Below are 18,798 nucleotides of genomic sequence, written 5' to 3' on the forward strand. Positions count from 1 at the left end.
TCCTGGCTTTTGACCTGGTTTCTGTTTTCCAGTCCTGGCTCTGCCCGTTACCTCCCGTAGTGCCTCGTGGTTCATGAATGTGGCGCGGACAGAATGAGATGACTGCCATAGCAGAGACCTGTCACTACGTGTTTAAGGAGAAGTTTGGCCAACTCATGACCCCCAAGTGTGTGCAGCTCTTCAGAATATGAATGACAAAATAATTTTTATTACAATCTGTATTAATACTGGGGTGGAAGACTTCTTTAGAAGCTCAGTTGATATTTCTAAAAATATTAGTGTAAACGATCCATTGTTGTGGTAATTTAGCGCTTTACCAACATAGAAAACAATGATTCTTGCTATCAGGAAAATATAAGTTGCTGCATTGCATGTGCAGTTTTACCAATTCTTATGAAAGACACATTCCATGTTTCGACGTGAGGTGATTATGGAAGGGTTTTGTTTTTGAGACTGATGACAGATATTTCAGAATAATGTATTTATGGATCATTGAAACCACTGAAGGGGTTTTAAGTTGCAAGTCCCAGTAGGTCTGTAGTTTGGATCCTAGTTCTCCCAGTAAAATATAATCATCAATGTGATATCCACTCTCCTGGGCTGCAAAGCAAGGGAAGATGAAAGCCTGGGCCAGAATGGCAAAGTCTACATTTGAACTGATATTTATTTTGTACCATCGGAGGTACTTTAATTATGCATATGCCCTCTACAAAATTGACTTACCAGTGTGAGGGTATGTGAGTTTAGAAAAATATAATTTTACACTTAATCTAAGCAATTATAAATTGAATGTGAGGCCCGAATGTATCTCTTTTGAGTACAAAAGGTCGAAGATGAAGTTCCTGTATCATCCAAGTACTTGAAACTATTGTGAAAATATTGAATGAGCCATCAAGGATATGAATATTTTCAAAACACTGGGTAGCAGATGAGATTACCATAGATTTTTCTGGATGTTGAACTCAGGATGGGACTGACTTGCTAAATTAATTACAAGATGTTTCTAGGATAGGAATGTATAATCTTATCAAGCTAAGGAAATATGTTGAAAGATTGATTTAAAGGAAAAAAAAAAAGTGAAATAGCTTTGAAACCAGGGGCTTATTTGATCTCTTATTGTTATTCCCCAAACTGTTGATACTCACCGGTGACCAGAAGTTGCACATTCCTTTCAGTGACTAAATCAGTTCAGCCCTGAGAGGAACCATCAATGGAGATTGCAGAACTCCTCTGCTGGGACCTTCAATAAGATGCTCATGTTTTTTTTCCACATTGATTTAGGGAGCGCACAGAGGAAGATGGAGAGAGAAGGAGAGGGAGAGGAAGGGAGAGAGGGGTGTAGTGGTTGGGAGCTTAGCTTGGGCTCAGGCTCCTTTGGTTTGGAATCGAGCTGCACCACTTACTAATCGTGTGACCTTGGACAGTTTAACCTCCTTGTGTCTCAGATGCCTCATCTTCGGATAATAAAGCCTTGACCTCTTGGGTTGCTGTAAGGACTAAATGAGTACACGTCTCTTAGCACAGGGTCTAGTCCATAGTAAATATGCAAATAGCAGGTGTTGTTATTATGTTTGCTGGCAAGATAATAATAAAATGGTAGTTGTGTTATGCTACCTATTGTTGCATAACAATAGATAATGGAAACTGTTGGCTGGTCATAATTCTAATCTCTTAGGTGTGTCGATCCTTAGGAAGAGCAGGGATTCACTCATTCTTTTGCATTTCAGCACAAATTTGGGGGTAGTATAAAACACTTATGTTTTCTCTGAAGAAAGGACCTATTGCTTGAACTGGCATACAGGCTTGGAAAACAATTGTTATTTTTGTTGGTTTTTATTGTTGTTATGGTAGAAGTGAGTCAAGAAAGGGGAGAGATTGACTTCTCTATGAAGTGGTTTTTAAGCAAAAGGTGAATTTCCTTATAATCTGATTCTTCTGCTTTTTCTGTAGGAAAAAGTACTCAGAGGATGATACTTTTAACCAGTTGGTATGCCTGCATTATAACATGTGAAGAATCTTTTCTGAACATGCCTTAATCAACTTGATGCAGTGAATCATGAATTGTTTCTCATGTGTCCCTTTGATCACTGTTGAACATAACATGGGTAGGGGTGAGGACAATTCATATTTTTCATTACCTGTAGCCAAACATGGAGATTCAAGATGGAAACATGTTTAAGTGAATATGTCCTGTATCTTGAGAAATCAGAACAAATCCCAGTAGATACTTTTGGCTTATGAAGGGAAGCCTTGTTGAAAAATTTGGTCTGTTGAATGTCGACTAGCTGGCTCTTGATTACCCCAGCTGTGCAAAGTGGATGACGCACAGTCTGGAGGAGGGAGAGGAAAGAGACCTGCATTCTGGGAGTAGGAGGGCGGATTGTAGTAGTTGCCCTGGAAAGTCACCCCTGTTCTATGTTTTTATGAGAGAGGGTCATTGAGCATCAGTCCTTTTCCTTCCTGCAGGTTCCATTCAGAATATTGTGAGATGCTAGGATTGATGACAGTTGTATTTACATGTAGATGTATTTCTGATGTATTTGTGGGGAGGAAGGTGATCTCCACGTCTTACTCTTCCGCCATCTTGAAGGTCTCTTGACATTTGTGTTTATACTGCTTTTGACTGGGAGAGCTACTGCCAGCTGTACTGCTGTGTTGGGAAATAGGAATATCCAGAGTACCATTCTCATCCAGTGCACATGTAATTGGTCAACAGCCAGCTAATAAATCTGATGATAAATTTGGCTGTAATTGATACAATTTACTCATATGAAACATAGGTGTAACATAGGTGTATAGATACGTGTGCATGAATATAAACACATATACATAAATTATATAGGGTTGTATAATATCAAAATATTTGTTACAACATAAAGAGTACCATGTTACTAAAATTGATGACTAATCTTATTTACCTCTTGGGAATCAATTGAGCTATTGGATTCCCCAGCAAATGCGTTTTGATCAAGATCACGGCAAGATACGTTTGACAGCAATTTCAAATTATCAGAGTTTATTACATATTTAAAGTCTGAAGTCAGTTGAGATTGCATGTATCTGATTTTTAGCTTAGAGAGATAAATCTATCGATATTTTGTTCCAAGGACTACGTCCTCAATGCTGTACAATTACCATGTGCTCTGTAGAAACCACACACCTTGGATGGTCTGGAATATGGTGTGATGCTCGGCCCTTCTCTTTATGCTAAACAAGGTCAGAATCAGGAATGCAGAGATTAATACGCTTCATGTATATACAGTATAACTTTCAGGCATATGTACCGATCGAATCTGCGCTAGTTGCAAGAGTTTAATAATTAAGGATTGGGTTCCTTAGCTGTGAACATTGTTATTTATGGTGTTTATTATGGCTGTGCTGCGCCGATCCTGGAAAAATCAGGGAAAGAGAAATATTTGCCAGGCAAACTTCATTTCTTAAAAAAATGCTTGAAAATCTGTTTAATTATTTTACTTTTACATGAAACTGAAGTATAACCCTGTCTTTAACACATCTAGAATTATTCCAATACAACAACAACAAAAATTATAATGAAAACAGTGATATTTAAATATACTAAATAGCATGTGAACCCAGTCAGCTTTTTATGATTTATCCGTTTTTAACTTCAAAGACTCTGGTTAGCTTGCATTTTTATTTTTTTTTTAAATGAATGGATTGATCACAGCCAGCGAGGAAAACGGCTGAAGTCTATCAGCTGTAAATTGGTACAAAGCACTAAAAGGGACATTAGTCTCTAATCAGATTCTAACAGTTCATTAAACCTGCCTTTCCAGAATCGCTCTTTGTCTTTTCCCCTCCTTTGCAAGGCATCTTCTTCCCTTTCCATCTGGGCAAGACCTCCTCCGGGGTAGGAAGCATATCAACTCATCCTTCATTGTCTACCAACCAAACAGCCTACAGGAGGCTTTGTTAGGGTGGATTCCATGCTGCTGTGAAAGGCCCGGCAGTTGAGGGCTGCTGGCAGCAGGAAGGCTTTCCTGAGGTTGGGAGGTGGCAGACCAAGCTGGCTGCTTCCAAGCATGGAAGCAAGTGACACATTGGGATTTGAGGTCCATGCCTGATATGTAAACAACCCACCAGCCTCCGTGAAAGTATTTTAAGCTTGGAACAAATGCACTGAGCTCACCAGTAATACCATAGTTCCTTCTGTCCTAAGCTATTAGGATGCAAAAATCCCCCCAAAATATGGACAGGTCAAAAGCAAACATGTAAAAACAATGATGTATCCTGCCAGTTTCAATAATATTGTACATTTCTAAGAGAGGAACGTGACAGTAATTTTTCTTCTTTTTATTACCTAACAGACTAGGTAGCATGGGATTTCTAAATGCTCATTAGTTAGCTGTAGCGTAAATTTGCTTTTTCTTCTTGCCGTTGATTTCTCTGAGCAAATATTTGTGATAAAAAGCCCCATACATTTTATTTCTCAGAGTATTTTTCTTAAACAAAAAGGAGAGTCAAGAAATGGGAGAAATAATTAGAGCTTCACTATACTGCACTCTGTTGGTATTATTTGGTAATAAAAACGTTTAATTTATGATGTGTTGAAGTGAGAGTTGTTTTTATTTAACTGTCTGTTGGGGAGAAAAGCAACTCTATGAATGGCGAAAGCCTGAAGGTTTAGAAGTGATATCAACCTTTGTCACCATGTAGGCAAAACATTTAGAAATGTCTCTCTTTTTCTTTTAATAAGACCACCTTAGTGTCATGTGGTTACATTCTATAACAGCAAAGACACTATTCTAAAAACTCAGTCAAACTCTGTCATTGTAATTTCTTGGTTTAGTCGGTATTTGAGGGTAAAGTTGGCATTCTCAACATATTTTAAAACATGAGCCTGATTTTGGCCTGAAGCAAGCACTGATGTGTGGCTTTCTGACTCCCTTCCTAGGTTGTTGACTTCAGAAAATCCCCGAAGCTGTGGAAATTAGTCAAAAAATAACCCTGATTTAATCTTTTTATAGATGTTTGAAATTCTATTGAGCCACAATAGAAGTAAGGTTTTCCCTTCTAGAGGTGTTAAATGGAGCCAAACATATACCAGAACAGAAAACAAATTATTGTTTATTCTTTGATTATAACTTCAGCTTAAGAATTCACCCTTAATCCAAGATTTATGTTAGTTGTTTTTAAAGGAGATGTTTGCGGTTGAAAGGTAGAAATTTTCATTTGATCAGATATACCATGATACCGAATTCACTGTCGAGCATTATAGTATCTTGTACTTAAAATTATTTCGACTTTGGCAGTAATATGAGAGTATATAAATTATTTTGATCTGTCTTTTCCTTTATGGATTTCTGTATACAGTTCAACCTCCAGAGCTAAGGAAGAAAGAAACTTGCCTTGTATTTCCTTCCATGATTGCAAGTGTGATGAGTTATTCCGGCCCCGTATAAATTAATGTAAGGTTGCCTTACTCCAGTTTATTACCGTCTGACCTCCAACCCAGGGGTCATAGAATCAGACTGATTAATTCAAGTTCTTGGTCATTATTTCAAATGAAAGTTCAGAATGGGGGGATAATTGGTTATGCTGATATTCTCACTTAATTATACTATATTGTTAAAAAATTAGGTTAGCAGTACTAAATGTACTACAATGAAGGCAGACTCTACCAGCTGTCCTCTTCTGAACGCTTTATAGCTGAATTTCCCTCTCTCTCTTTTTTATTCTCAGAATATCAACACCTTTGAGAACAGAATGTTAATGCTTGATGGGATGCCAGCAGTCAGAGTCAAAACAGAGCTTTTGGAATCTGAACAAGGGGTAAGCAGAAGTTTCCTACGATGCCCCACCCCCTTCTCTTTAAGAGAGTGGAGTGTTTACCTCCAGAGTGTTCTAAGGTTTGCAGAACACTTCTGATTTTTCACTTGCTTCAGCTTTTCTCTCTTGAGTAAAAATCATCTGAGACCATGGTTGATTCTCACCCATTTGCAGCCTCAAATATTCCTAACTTAGAAAAGATAACTTCTTGAATTTACGAAGGCATAGTGACCATACGGCTTTATTTAAATTGGTGAATGTTTTGGAAAGCTAATTCAAATCCAACTCACAGAGGAAGTATTAAAAAAATAAGATGAGACTATAACCTCAATGTCAAGGTAGTTTGGTTCTTACTAAGTTAGGAAATTACAGAGTACAGTTATGGGAATGTTACTGTTTTTGGATGGATTTCTCGTTTGACATTTGTTTTTACCCTTTTTTATAGATGATGAAATTTAGGTCAGTGAGTTTGAAAAGCACATAAAAGCAAAAGAAAGCTTATTGAGCAATAAGTAGCCAAATTGACAATTTATGGCTACTGAAAGTGTAAAGACTTAAGAGCACAGCTAGATTTTTTTAAAAAGGATGTGGGTGATTTTATAATTGTTAACATCTATAGCTTCACTAGTAAAAATCATAATCAGCGCGACATGATCCCTTGCAGCATTGGCTGACCACCTTTTGTATTTAAGGGAGAAAGCACTGCCTGCCTGTCTTAACTAAACCAGCATCACAGAGGCAAGTACACGTGACTGCAAAAAGGACATCAATTAAATCACATATTTAATCTTAATCTTATTTGTGTATCCCTTATTAAAAAAAACCAAAACAAAACATTAGCAGCGTTTTGAAATTGAGCAATCAGATTTAAGTGTTAATAAACTCTCACTCTTAACAACAATCAGTACGCATGAGTTCTTCTGGGACCCCATTCAAGAGGTTAGGATACTGATGTACCAAAATTATTTTGTAATGAGGACACTCGAGGGCAGGGATCTCGGTGGTTGCATTTAGAGGGTTCTCCAGTAATGTCCCCATTGCTGAGCACTCTGTGGCAGGGTGTATGGCATCTCGTAATATATTTCTCTTCCGTGTAGGTCAGTGTCTGAAATAGACCCCCATCACGTAGAACATATCATTTCATCTCTATGTTCAGCGTAGACTGTCGTAGCTCTGAAATGCACATTGTGGAGTATGTCAACCGAAAACATAACCCCACAGTCTACGTGACATAATGACTGATTCACAGAGATTTAACCCCAGACTTAGGCAGTAGAGCATCATGAAAGAAAAGACTATGTGTTGGTTATTAATAATTGCTTATTCGTTGTAGACAAACCTTCAGAAAAAGTCATGTGTTCACCTGGATTTTCTAGCCTGACACTCATCAAGTTAAACTCTATATCCCCCAAACTAAGTAGTTCTTTACCTTTGTTTTTTTAACCAAACCACAGAAGGATGTGTTTTATTTCTTAGGAGTTCTGTTTTCTTAATCTAAATGCATTAGCATCAGTTTAATAAAATAAATTCCTACGTACCCCGTGTTTAAGTTTAACAAAACATACAGACTGTAACATCTTATTTGGAGAAGGCAGCCTGATGGAAAAGTGAAAACGGTATATTTCACAATGTTGCTTTTATTTCACAGTATGTTCTTCAACTTAAATAACAGTAAATCTGTTCAAGTCATACATGTTGGAGGGAGGCAAAAAAGTACAGAAAACCAGTCAGAATATGTTACCTGGGCTACTAGGCAAAGCCAGGATAGTGCATTGTTGTCACCAGTCCTGGGAATCTTTAAGAACATCTAGGTACGTCTCTCTCCTTTACTATCATTTTTCAGTTTTAAGGTAAGGTTTGCATGAAAGATTTAAGTATACAAAAAATGAAAGCCAATATTCCCAGGGGTTTTACAGTGTGAATAAGAAACTCATGTCACATTATTTATAGAAAGTATTTTTCTGTCCTCAAATAGGGACAGGAAAAATTGTAGGTTCTAGGTTTTACTTAATGCCTGTTCATTAAAATCAGTTTTCTTCCTTGTGAATGGAGCTGATGTTGGTATTTTAACCCTAATTTAGAATGTGTATTTTGGAGGGGAATAGAAACTTCATTTACTCTTTTCCTTAGTCTCGTATATACTTATCTTAAGTATATGACACACAAACTTTTGTTCTCTTTTACAGCAAAACTTTAAGAGAAGCAGACCACAGTGTTTAATGAAATGTATTATGATTTAACTATTTATAGAATACAATTAATTTGTACTTAGTCATTTGTAATAATTTAAATCAACTCTCCTTTAAACAGCTGAAATCTTGAATTTTAGTGAACTTTATTTGTGGTCCCTTTACTGGAGTTTTTCATTGGGGATGATGGGATGGGTGATAATGCTGTGTAATTTCAGAATCTCAGAAGTACTTTTAGATAAGGAGTGCTAGAATTCTGAAGATTTCTTGATTTCCATCTTACGGAACTCTTTCCTCATTGAGTATTAAAGGCTGGTTGAAGTTTGATTCTTCACAAGAAAATGTGAACATATTGGTGACATTAAAATCATCACATGTGTGATTATGGGCTTTTGAAAAAGATGAGATGTTACAGTGAACAAAACATTGTAGAAGTGTATCTGTGCATCACAACAGTGAATGGGAAAGCCTGAAGCTTGTGCATTAGTGGGATTCTGTAATCACTCTGGAAACCTAGTTTTGAGACTCTTCCATCAGCGTTAAGGGGAGAAAAAGTTAGTCTGCCTTTCAGGCTACAGGCAGTATTGTAAAGATCTGCTACTTTACATGGACCTCCTGTCTCAGGGCACCATGAAGGCATCTGCTCCTTCTCTGTTTCTTGTCATAAATAGTCCCTTAGGTCTTCGGCTGTCAGCTGGTCTCTGCATGTGTCCCCTCCTCTCCAAGGAATTCAGGACTGGATGAGCACATTTCAGAGCTTAAAGAAAGACTGTGGAACAGGTCGAGGTTGGCCACTCTGCTTTCTCTTCTCTGAAAACTTCTGGCTGCCTTGCCTCATCCCCTTAATAGTTTTGTGGTGTGTGTATGTGGTCCCATCTCTTTAATCAGATGATAAGCTCTCAGCGGGCAAGAACTATTCCTTGTGTTTTTCTCGTAGTTCCTGGCACGTGGTAAGTGCTCAGAAAATACGTGCTTTATTAAACTTGTCCAGGCATTATAACTGGCATGGTGCAAAATATGAAACCAGTCAATAGCTACTTATAAACCTGCTCTGTCTACCTCATAGGGTTGTTGTGAATATAAAAATAAGAATTGGAAATATTGGAAATAATAGATTCCCTTTGGTGGCAGTCTTCATCTTGTAGCCATGTGAACTGGATAGAGAAGAGTGGCTGATTCAGACCGTCTCTGTGTGCCTGACTTCTGTTTGGAACCCTTAGTTTTGTGGTATTGAAGTCGATCATTATTGCAGTCTCCTGAAATGTGACTTAAGTTTTCTTCAGCCTTCTTGGTAATACAGCTCATGCTACTGCGTGGTCCATGGCAAGGTCATGTGCTCTGGTGATATACTTCAGGGGCACAGCATGGAGTGGTGGAGTGACTTTGTCTGTGACCTTTGGTGCTTGTGTCCTGCTGTTATAAGAGCTTCCCAAATGTGCTCTCAGCCTTTGGATGTTCTAAGGCGTTGTTAAACCCAGGACTAAAGCAGGAAGAGGAATGCTAGAATTTGTAAACCCCAGAGATAAGGCGGTGTGCAGAGAATAGGCACCACCTCAAAGACATAAAATGTGGTTTTATTCCTGGCCCTGCAGCTCCCTAGCTGGAACAGCATTGGGAAAGAACTGCCCATCTCCAGGCCTCTATGTCTTCATCTGTGCAGTGGGGATGTTAGAGACGAGACCTTCCAAATTCAGTCTGACGGTCTTTGATTCTGGTAACAGGCATGGAGTGAGAGAAGGCATTTCCCATGTTGAGTCTAAAAGTGATACTGCAGTGAAACTGCCTGTGTGTGGAAGTAGAAATGCACAGACTGTAAAGTGAGACAGACCTGAGTTAAGATACTTCCTCAGCCGTCTCTGTCCCCCTATTCCTCCTCATCTGGGAAGTGAAGTGAACCGAACCATCCAGCCTCACAAGGGCCTGACTGCACGTGGTGGGTGCTCAAGAAATGTTCTCCTTTTGAGGAAAAATAGGATTATAAAGGGCCCCATTGCTTCACTTTCCATTGCTGCAGTTCTCATAGGTACTTAGTAGAGGTTTCAACATCTGCATTAATTTATAATCCTAAGAGAGGACTTCAGGTAAATCTTAAATCTTAAGCTTTGTTTTTTTATTTTAATTTTTATTTAAGCGTATCTGGAGAAATGTTGCAAATTCTGCTTAGATTTTATCATGTAAAAAAATAGAATGATGAAGCCAGAAATCAGTTATTATTTTAACACAGAAGTGATACCGCTTGGTGTGATAATGCTATTTGGCCATAATTTTTAAAAAAGGAGTCTGAGTTCGCATACTTTGAAGACTTGTTGGTATATTTCCAGATGAAATAATTCGATGTCTGGGATGTGCTGCAAAATAAAAAGGGGAGGGTGGAATGGATGGGGATGGAGATGCAGTAAGATCGGTCATGGTTCCATCACTACTGAAGCTGGATGATGGGTGCAAGGGGGCTTGTTTAACTGTTCTGCCTAATCTTATATATGTTTGAAATTCTTTAAAGTAAAATGTTTAAAACAGCTCTCTCAATAAAAATATGAAAAATACATAGGCGTCAGAGGGAGACGGGAAAGAATCATTCCTCACTCAGTCACCCTCGCTCTTCGTGTTCCAAGGCCTGAGGGGTCTGCCGCAGGGATGGAGCGGACCTGAGTTCCTCCTCCAACCACGAGGGTGTTGGAGCCCTTGGTTTCTCCTCCTCTCTCTCCTCTTGTAGAGGCAGGTGCGGTCCTGATCCGCGGACTTGTAGGCAGAGGGAAGTGGCAATAGCATGGCTGAGAGAGAGAAGGAGAAGGGATGTTCTGCCCATTTTAAGTGTTCCGAGCAGTTGGTAATTGGGTGATAGAAGACCCCTCTGTGTGACACTGTGGGAGACGGCCTAAGGTCGCTTTACCACAGCCCGGGAGCTGGGGAGGGGACAGGTATGGCAGCGGATAGGTATGGTTCCATGGCTTCCTAGCAGAAAATATCAGCCCTGGTCGGACCAGAGATCTCTGAGCGCTCTAATTTTAGAGGTAGGACAAAAGAGAATAATGGTTCTTTCCCCCGGAGGCTTGCAGTGCTTTTGTAAACCGTTCAGTAGGACGTTCATAGCAAGGTGTTGAAGACATTTCTGTATCAAGGAGAACTAGCGCCGGTAAGGCGACTGTATTGTCACGTCTTCAAGAGCAGAGCTAATGCTTTTTGTTTCTCGTTATTCCTCATCCTCCCAGCGCAGGGAGCTGATGCTTAGGCAGAGCTCAGCAAAGAGCGATCAATTCAGATGCTGTTTATTGTAAGTGGGAGCCAGTGTCAACGGCAGAATTGAGATTTCGAGACAGGTGCCATTTTGGAAAAGTTGCCAATCCTTAGGTTTGATAAACAAAGAGAAACAGGTGCAAGTGTTGTAGCTGAACCTACATGTGTGCTATGCAGTGCTGATTGGAGACCGGCAGTTACATTAAAATTCAGTGGCTTTAGAGAAAAAAACTCCACAACGCGTCTACCTTCTTTTCCCTCACTAAACCACTATGTTTAACTTAACATAAAAGATTTAATATACATGAGTGTGTCAAGGCTTAGTAAGACAGTGTTACTTTAATGACTATCAGAAGAGAACGAGAAGACATTATAAAAATGCCACTTGCGTTTCCCTTCCACAGCGCCTCATTATTACCCCCCCCCCCCACTGTGGGAACAGGGGCCAGCATAGCTAGTAAATCGGTAGAATTATCTTAGACATATGATGTTGCTTATCACTTAATATTCTCTGATGACCCACTGCTTGAGATCTTTTGATCTGTAGTCCAATCTTTGCATGTCACTACCTGGCTTCAAAGAAAAGCATACGCAGAAGCTATGTTATTGCTAATATAAGAAGACCATTATTTTTTTTAAAAGCAGGAAAAAATATCTGCACTTGCAAAACTCATATTTTAGGGAAGAGTTGTCCTCCTCTGTAGAAGCAGAGTTGGACTGATTTTAATAATGTCAGAATGGCCAGTAAATGTATTAATAGAAAGAATTGAAAATCAATGAGCTGTGATAGTAATTACAGATAGTACCCAAGGGAAATATAGCAGGCAGCCAGATCCTTTCCCTCGGGCCCTGCCCTGGGCAAAGCTATGAAGCTGATAATTCTGCCCTCCTTCTTTCCCATTAGCAATGTACTTTCTCCTTCAACTTTATTCCCTTCCGCCTGCCATCCAGACACCCTTGACCCTCTGTGCAGTGGTAGTTCTTGGTATCCACAGATGACCAGTTCTAACTGCAGTCATATTCATTGAGGCGAATGTGAAATGCTATTCTTTCCAAGCATTATTTGCATTTGCACAGGGTCAGTGCTTTGTAAAAAGGAACACTTTTTGAAGAAATTTCATGCTCTGAGTAATTTGGGAATTTTGATTTGGAGGAAATGAACCTTTCCAAAATATTTCAGCTTATGAATGATTGTGTTCTCCTTCATGTACTAGTCTCTGTAGTAGAATCAGGAAAAAAAAATCTGGAGCATGAGGTGTATATTTCTCTATATCTAGGTGTGTTTTCTTATACTAATATTTATATACTGATTCATAGTCTGTAAAGTGCCTCACAAAAATATCTTATTTAGCCCTTGGAGGACTTTTTGCTCCTGACTGTGAGGGATTAACTGCTGGTGGGTAAAAACCTCCCACCATAAACACTAGAAAACCAGACAAAATACATGAAATGTTTTTCACATATTGGGCAACAGGCAGTTAAGGGCTGTGATCCCTGGGACGTGGGGTGAGAAAGGGGGTGATTCTAGTATTGCCTCAACCTCCTGCCTGGAGGCAAACAGGTAGGGCGGACCCAGAGAGGGTCTAACAGTCACACCGAGCTAGGCAGGCAGGGTTTGGCATTTGGAGAGGTCAAGGCAATTAATTTTTAAAGAGAACAATAACAGAGAGGACGGGGTTGTACAAAGAGAGGGCTCTGGGGAATCTTCAAACTGGTCCCTTTAAGGGTTTTGCTAAGTAATGATCTGCCTGTGTGAGGAGGAAGGCAAGGAAAGAACAAGGATGGCAGCGGGTGGAACGATTCTTGGATTTCACATAAAATTCACAAAAACCATGTGGGAGAGACCTCTTCATACGTGGGCATTTGGTAGAGGTCTCAGAAGGGCCACAGCTTAGTAATGGGGCTGAATTAGTTCCGTAATAGTCTGGTCTGGACCTTTCCATGACAGAAAGGATCAGACTGATCTGCAAGGTACTTAGTTGTGCCAGAACAAAATCCAGCAGTCTCCAAGGAAGACAGATCTAGCCTTCAATAATGTAAGAGTAACAATGTCTTGGCATTTGATCAAAATTGATCATATAGAAAAAAAATTTAAAAAACTGAACAGAGTCTCAGTGACCTATGGAACAATCCCAAGTTGTCTAATATGTGTACAATTGGACTCTCAGGAGGAGGGGAGGGCCAGAAAAAATATTTGAACAAAGAAATGGCTGGACATGATCCAAATGTGATGAAAACTATAAACCCACAAATCCAAGTTCAGCCCCAAGCAAAAGAAATCATGCCAAAGCATATAATAATCAAATTGCTGAAAACAGGTAATGAAGAGTAGTCTTAACAGCAGCCAGGGGAGAAGGAGGAAATATACCTGACCTACAGGGGAACAAAAATCAGACTTCTTATCAGACACCATTCAGGGCAGAAGAAAGAACTTCCTTAGGTAGCAGTAAAAGGACACTAGATAGGAATTTGGATCAACACAAGGAAATGAAGAGCACTCAAAATGGCAAATACCTAGGCAAATATAAAAGATTAAAAAAAAATTTAGGGGAAAATTGCTCAAAGCAAACATAATAACAATACATTATAACATATATTGAAGGAAAATGAGTAACAACAGTAGCACAGAAATGGGAGGATGGAAGGAAGGATACTGTTGTGTGTGTGAAGAGTTGTATCATTTGAAGGTAGTCTGTGTTAAGTTAAAGGTGTAACACTAAATCCTAGAGCAACCCCCCTACACACACACACACACACACACACCCACAAAAGAAAACAACCAGATAGTAGCTAATAAATCAATGGTAGAGATGAATTGGAAACATTTGAAAAGGTACTCAATGGTATTTAAAAGAGAGCAAGAAAAGAGGAAAAATGAACAAAGAACAGTTAGGAGAAATAGAAAACAAATAGCAAGGTAGTGCATTTAAACTCAACGCCTTGATTATTGTGTGAAATGCAAATGGTTGAAGCACTTCATCTAAAAAACAGATTGTCAGATTGGAACTAAAAGTAAGACCCAACTACACGCTATCTACAAGAAACTCCCTTTAAAGATACAGATAGGGTAAAAGTAAAAAGAATCAAGAGTAGTCGAAATTATGAAACAGAAAATGGAATGGTGGTTGTGGGGTGTTAGGTGGAGGCGGACCTGGGGAGTAGTTTGATGAGGAGAGAGTTTCCGTTTTGTGAGATGAAAAAACTGTAGAGCTCTGTTACAACAACAGTGTGAATGCAGTTGACACTACTGAACTGCACATATAAAAATGGTTAAGAGGGTAAATTTTATAGTATGTATTCATTACCACAATGAAAAATAAAAAAAACATTTAAAACCCCAGGGAGCTGTTGTTTACAATTGTCCAAGAGACAGTTTAGTATGGATTACTGAACTGAATGGCTGAAGGAGAACTTCAGCAGAAATTGCTTCAGGTAGTTCAAATGGGAAGGGACTTTTTAAAAAATCTGTTTGTTATAGCAGCAGCTATGTGTGAGTAAATGGCCCTAGTTTTACTTAAAACGGCCACTTCTTAAATGAAGGTTGGCTTTGACAACACCCTTCTTCTGACCCTGGAGGAAGAAGTTTTATATGAAAAGTGAGGTTACAGTTGAGGAACCAGACAGGGGTTATGAGTGCCAAGCCTCTGAGCAACTGAATATTTAAGGATAGCTTGTATTCAGCCCTCCGTATCCGGCGTTCCTCTGTATCTGTGTTCCACATCCGCAGATTCAAGCAAGGTGGATCATGTAGTATTTACTGTTGGAAACAGTTGATGCGGAAGAGGACTCATGTTGTTCCAGAGTCAGCTGTGTCTGTGTTTAGTCATCACAGACCTATTGATTGCCAGTCCTGTCGATCATCCAGATCAGAAACATAATTCTTATGTCTGGTAACATTTTTATCATTGAAAAATTCGAATATATAAAAAACCCATCAAGAAGAAAATAAAAGGCATGATCACACTACCTTGAAATAAAAGCTGGAGGGGGGGGAAACATCACATTTGAAATAATTGAAAATATTAAAACTGGTTGGATATCTGATTATATTAAAAATGACTTAACTTTTTTGGATTTGAAAAAAAAAAAGCTGTTAATAGTTTAGAATTTTTTCTTCCAGGAAATTAATAATTCTGTAACAGACATTCTTTTATACAAACAAAAAGTAAAAGAATAGGAAAAGATGTATCATGTATACACCAAATAATAACAAAAAAACAAAACTGCAGTGCCTGTATTATTATTAGAGAAAATAGACTTAGGGACAAGGGGAACCAGAGATAAAATAAAACATCTCATAAGATAAGAGAGTCAATTCATTAAGAGGACATAACAGTCCAAGTTGCTTTTTTACCTTAGTAAACCCTTGAGTCAATATAATATTATCCCTATTAGTCATTAAAATTGCAGAGATATTGTATGTCCAAGGTCACATCACCAGTAAGTAACAGGCATGTAACTGGAGTTCATGTATTCTGAATCAGAATCTTTTCATATGGCAAGCTGTCCTTGATAGTATTATAACTAGTCATCACATTGGAAGTGATCTGATTTCAAATAATTCCCACTACAATATTAATATTTAAGAAAAATTTTAGATCTTATGGAAAGTTTTAATTCAGTACTCCAATAAATGCAGATATACCAACAGAGGTTCAATGCCCAGTGCACACAGTAGCATGAACTAAATATGAACTCTTGGAATCTCTCTTTTACCTTAATTATGTAGGATTAAAAAATATTTTACTACTTACTGTATGTTTGTTTTAATATAAAATAATGTTTTCAAAAATTTAATAGTAGGTAAAAATGTGCAAAGATATTCCCTGCTCATCACATTGGCAAAATTTTATTTCACTGTGTGTCTATCAATTTTAGAAATCAACAAATTGAGCAGAGCTGACAGCACATATTAGATGCACCTTCTAGAAAGCTCTGTCTCTCTGTCATAGTATTTTGAGAACCCAGAATTTCATAAATATGTAACACCAGGATGTCAACAGTTATTCTTTTTTCATTGCTTTACAAATTATGTCAGAGTTGTCGCTGAGGAAAATATATACTTTGCTACCAAGGCACATTCGACCTGGTGATAATTTTGATCAATTTAGCATCTTGCTGAATGGTCGTGTCTGTGGCCTGTGGAGAAATGAATTTGTCTCTAATCTGCTGGTCAGTCCTTTTTCTTCTCTTAAGGGCATAATGTCAGAAGATTTTCTTAATGAAGAAATATGTACTTCTCGTCAGTCATAAATGAACGGTGAAGTTCAGATGACTCACGGTCCCCATGACCAATTCTATTTCCAACTTTCCAAGTTTAATTTCACTGTTACGTTCCTGTCATAACTAATTATATCTTTTTCAATAAAGCCATGCACCTAATGATTGAGATCATTTAGTCTTAAAGCCTATATCTACTAAACAAGACAATCTTATTGTTCTTTACAATTAAGATAAAGAATGTACTGTTCTTAGGTTCGTTTTTTAAAGACCTCGGTTATATACTTTTTAACTTTCAGACTGAAAGAAATTAATACAACTGTGGGTTTAAAATCTGCACCCTCCCTTGGCTAAGTCAGTTATAACAAGGTAGTAGAATAAGTCTCTTGGGTCACTTCAAGTGATAAATTTCATATAAAGATGAGTATTCAAACCATTTACAAATGAATCATCAATATATTACTCTATTTACTGAAAAAAATAAAGAGGCAAAGTGTTTGAGGTGAAGTATTTTCTGTGAACAATGTAGTGGCTACTGGCACCTTTTAGGGACCTGACAGTCTGGACATTATTTTCCCGCCCATACACATGACCTTCTCAGGTATAAGATCATATATTTTTTTCCCGCCCATACACATGACCTTCTCAGGTATAAGATCATATATTTTTTTCCCGCCCATACACATGACCTTCTCAGGTATAAGATCATATATTTTTTTCCCGCCCATACACATGACCTTCTCAGGTATAAGATCATATATTTTTTTCCCCCAGTGAATATTGTACTTACTAAAAATTTATATATTTTGCTGAAAATTTCTTCAGTCTTTACCATGAACTATTTTGCAAAGGAACATGATTTTCATACCCATCATCATTATTAATATGGTAAATAAATACCAATGATATGACAAAACTCTTTTTTTTTTTTTTTAAACATCTTTATTGGAGTATAATTGCCTTACAATGGTGTGTTAGCTTCTGCTTTATAACAAAGTGAATCAGTTATACACATACAATATGTTCCCATATCTCTTCCCTCTTTCATCTCCCTCCCTCCCACCCTCCCCATCCCACCCCTCTAGGTGGTCACAAAGCATGACAAAACTCTTAATGTCTATTGTTTTATCAAGTCATAAGATAGATGTAGAGACAGTTATCTCTTTCCATTCACCTTGCGTGACTGTATACTCTCAATTTGCTCTCATTTCCCTCCCACCAGATTTTATTTGCCACAGTGACTTCTGATTTCCACGTTGACATTCCATAAATATGTAAAAGTGGAGATTTTGCCTTTGTCCTCTTTGGATTCTTGTTCTTGGGGTACATTCACATTTCTGTGCAGTGTTTTTGAATGACTGAAATGTTTCTGAGAAGGATGTGAAACATTTTCCTATATTTAAATTCAGGTGTAATAAAGGGTATAGAGTTCAGCTGGGTTAATGAAATTATAAACATAATGCTTAGCATAGTACACTGTGTATTAAGTAATCAATAAAAAGCAACTGCTCTTGGAATTGTTATTGTTAGTCTGAATTTCTCCTTAATTTCATTATGTAAAGTACGTTGCATATGTAAATTAAAATATATGTTCATTTATTCACATGGATTTTGGTGATACTCCAAAGTCACACTGTTTCATATGACTCCATTATCAATTAAAAAATGGTACTGTCAATTTATGTTTACACAATAGAAATAATATATATTGTGTTATTAACACCTGCCTTTATGCATAATTCGCATTTAAAAATAAATCTTTAGTTCTGTATTCTTGAATTTTACTCTGAAATACTATATCTTATTGTATGCAGCTAACTTTCCTTAAGCATAAAGAACAAGAAACAATTGTTACTGTAGAAAGCACTTGAAATTTTATTCAGAAGCATATGTGGCCATGATAGTTAAAGGAGTAGTGGTTTAAAAATAACTTTCTGTTTTGTAAAACAAAACTGAACTAACTCTTTTCTAGTGAATATTTATAAAGTATTTTATTTCAAACTCCTATTTCCACAAAGACAAAGTTATATTGCCACCATTCAAAATCTCCATTGTCTTGGAAAACGTTTCTTCTACAAAAGTATAGGAGAACTAGATAAGAGGCAAGAATAGTACATGCTATGTAATGTGACCAGTTTCCTAAATTAGTATCTTTTGCTTTTTCTTATAGGAAAAATGATACATATTGTTATGCTATAACATTCTGAAATCACTGGGGAAAAAAGTCACCAAGTAGTTGATATTATTAGTTTTTGAATCACATGAGTTATTGTCTTTATGCCTTGTGAAATGTCTTGCTATTATAAGAGACCTATGGCCTTTGTTAGAAAAGAGTAAATTGTTCCCAAATGAAATGAAGTTATAC

The 18,798-nt window shown here is 37.7% G+C and overlaps 1 protein-coding gene across 4 annotated transcripts in view; it reads left to right on the top strand.

Annotated features, from left to right (window-relative positions):
• KLF12 (KLF transcription factor 12) overlaps positions 1–18,798 on the top strand; it is a 478,511-nt gene that overhangs the window by 206,665 nt on the left and 253,048 nt on the right. For all 4 annotated transcript variants that reach the window (XM_057532951.1, XM_007186207.3, XM_007186206.3 and 1 more), the window contains exon 3: positions 5,704–5,793. In XM_057532951.1, coding sequence (XP_057388934.1) covers positions 5,704–5,793 — 90 coding nt within the window. The remainder of the gene's footprint in view (positions 1–5,703; positions 5,794–18,798) is intronic.

Source organism: Balaenoptera acutorostrata, chromosome 18, assembly GCF_949987535.1.
Source record: "Balaenoptera acutorostrata chromosome 18, mBalAcu1.1, whole genome shotgun sequence".
NCBI lineage: Eukaryota > Metazoa > Chordata > Mammalia > Artiodactyla > Balaenopteridae > Balaenoptera > Balaenoptera acutorostrata.